Source organism: Sinocyclocheilus rhinocerous, unplaced genomic scaffold (genome assembly GCF_001515625.1).
Source record: "Sinocyclocheilus rhinocerous isolate Xijiao unplaced genomic scaffold, SAMN03320098_v1.1 scaffold477, whole genome shotgun sequence".
Classification (NCBI taxonomy): Eukaryota; Metazoa; Chordata; class Actinopteri; order Cypriniformes; family Cyprinidae; genus Sinocyclocheilus; species Sinocyclocheilus rhinocerous.
The window spans coordinates 137527-138978 of NW_015648673.1; the positions used below are offsets into that span (position 1 = coordinate 137527).

Below are 1452 nucleotides of genomic sequence, written 5' to 3' on the forward strand. Positions count from 1 at the left end.
TGATGAACAGCTGGGACTGCTAATGACAATGAACTAACGAGTTTCTCAACAGAGTGAAAATGTGCTTGTTAAAAGTGGTGACTGTGTTTTTGTGGTCTGTAACAGATTCACGCTGCATTACAGGTGTGTTTTAAGGGCACTTGCATGCTCTGATGGACAGGAACACGCATTGACTTCAGAAAATCACACGATGGAGCGTCACATTTGTCTGTTTTTGATGAATCTCAGCGGCTTGATGTGTAAAAGCATGCAATGTGCAGGGTCTCAAACGCATTCACGGCGTCTGACAGTTTTAATAATGCACCAAAAATAAATAACGTGAAGCAATGTGCTGCTGGTGTTATCGTAATGTACATTTTATTCACACCTGATACATATTTACATTGAACATGGACGTCAGTCATGCCTGTTTGAGGAAACACAGCAGCAGCGCAAAGAAAACGAAACCAAAACTACACATGCATAAATTAGATTTGATTACTAATCTATAAATTCAAGTGCTGCAATTAAACTTAATCACTTGGCCTTTAACAAGTAAAAAATATAATCTCAAATGAGAAAATAACAGGGTCGAATGTTCGCAGGAATCCCAACATAAAGGCCTATTATCATCAAGATACTATCAATAATCAGTGATTTCAGTCTTGCTGGAGATTTATTCATCAGAACATCATTCCCACCGTTTCAAATGAGAAACACTGTTTTGGCAAGGCCGAGAAACCCTAAAGGCACAAAATGATTGATTTGAACTGTAAAAAACCTAAGAGGTGCAGAAGAGCTGGAGATCTGCAGCAAACGCTCACTACGCTCCACATCACAGCCGGCGGTTTATAAGGCCAGAGGGATGTGGAAATCAGGACTGTCGAAGAGCAAAGGCCTGCGCGGGGGATTGGGCTCCTTCGTGGCGCTGTGTAAGAGTTTAAAGAGACCAGTGCCGATGTTCATGGGGATTCCCATTATAATGCACTCAGAGACACCTGCAGAATGACACCGAGACAGAGGAATGAGTCAAGCTTGCAGATGACAGCTGACATCCAGTTGGGTTATTTTGGGGAAAAACAAACAAAATAAAAATGTAAAAATACATTTAAATAATATAAATAAATAAAAATGTGATAAAAGAAAAATAAATGTAAAAATAACAAATTTTAAAAATATGGAAAATCTCAGTTTGCACTGCTAAAAATAACAAAATTGCAGGGTACATCTAGAAAAATAACATTTGTTTTCTCACATTAGGAAAATTTGTAATAAATTATTTTTCTATTAAGATTTTCACATTTTGCAGCCAACGCATTTCTTATTAGATGCTCATTACTGTAATTTTGTACACCGATATAATTATTAAAATTAGACTAGTATAAATCAAAGGCAGTGCAACAATCATTACGTATAAATACTGAAATATTAAAATGAAACATACTAATATATATATATATATATATATATATA

At 36.0% G+C, this 1452-nt stretch overlaps 1 protein-coding gene across 1 annotated transcript in view; it reads right to left on the bottom strand.

Moving 5' to 3' along the window:
• Positions 1–311: 311 nt before the first annotated feature.
• polr3a (polymerase (RNA) III (DNA directed) polypeptide A) overlaps positions 312–1452 on the bottom strand; it is a 37023-nt gene continuing 35882 nt past the window's right edge. Inside the window, exon 29 of the mRNA XM_016514935.1 lies at positions 312–977. Within this exon, the coding sequence (XP_016370421.1) occupies positions 829–977 (149 nt within the window). The 3' untranslated portion in view covers positions 312–828. The remainder of the gene's footprint in view (positions 978–1452) is intronic.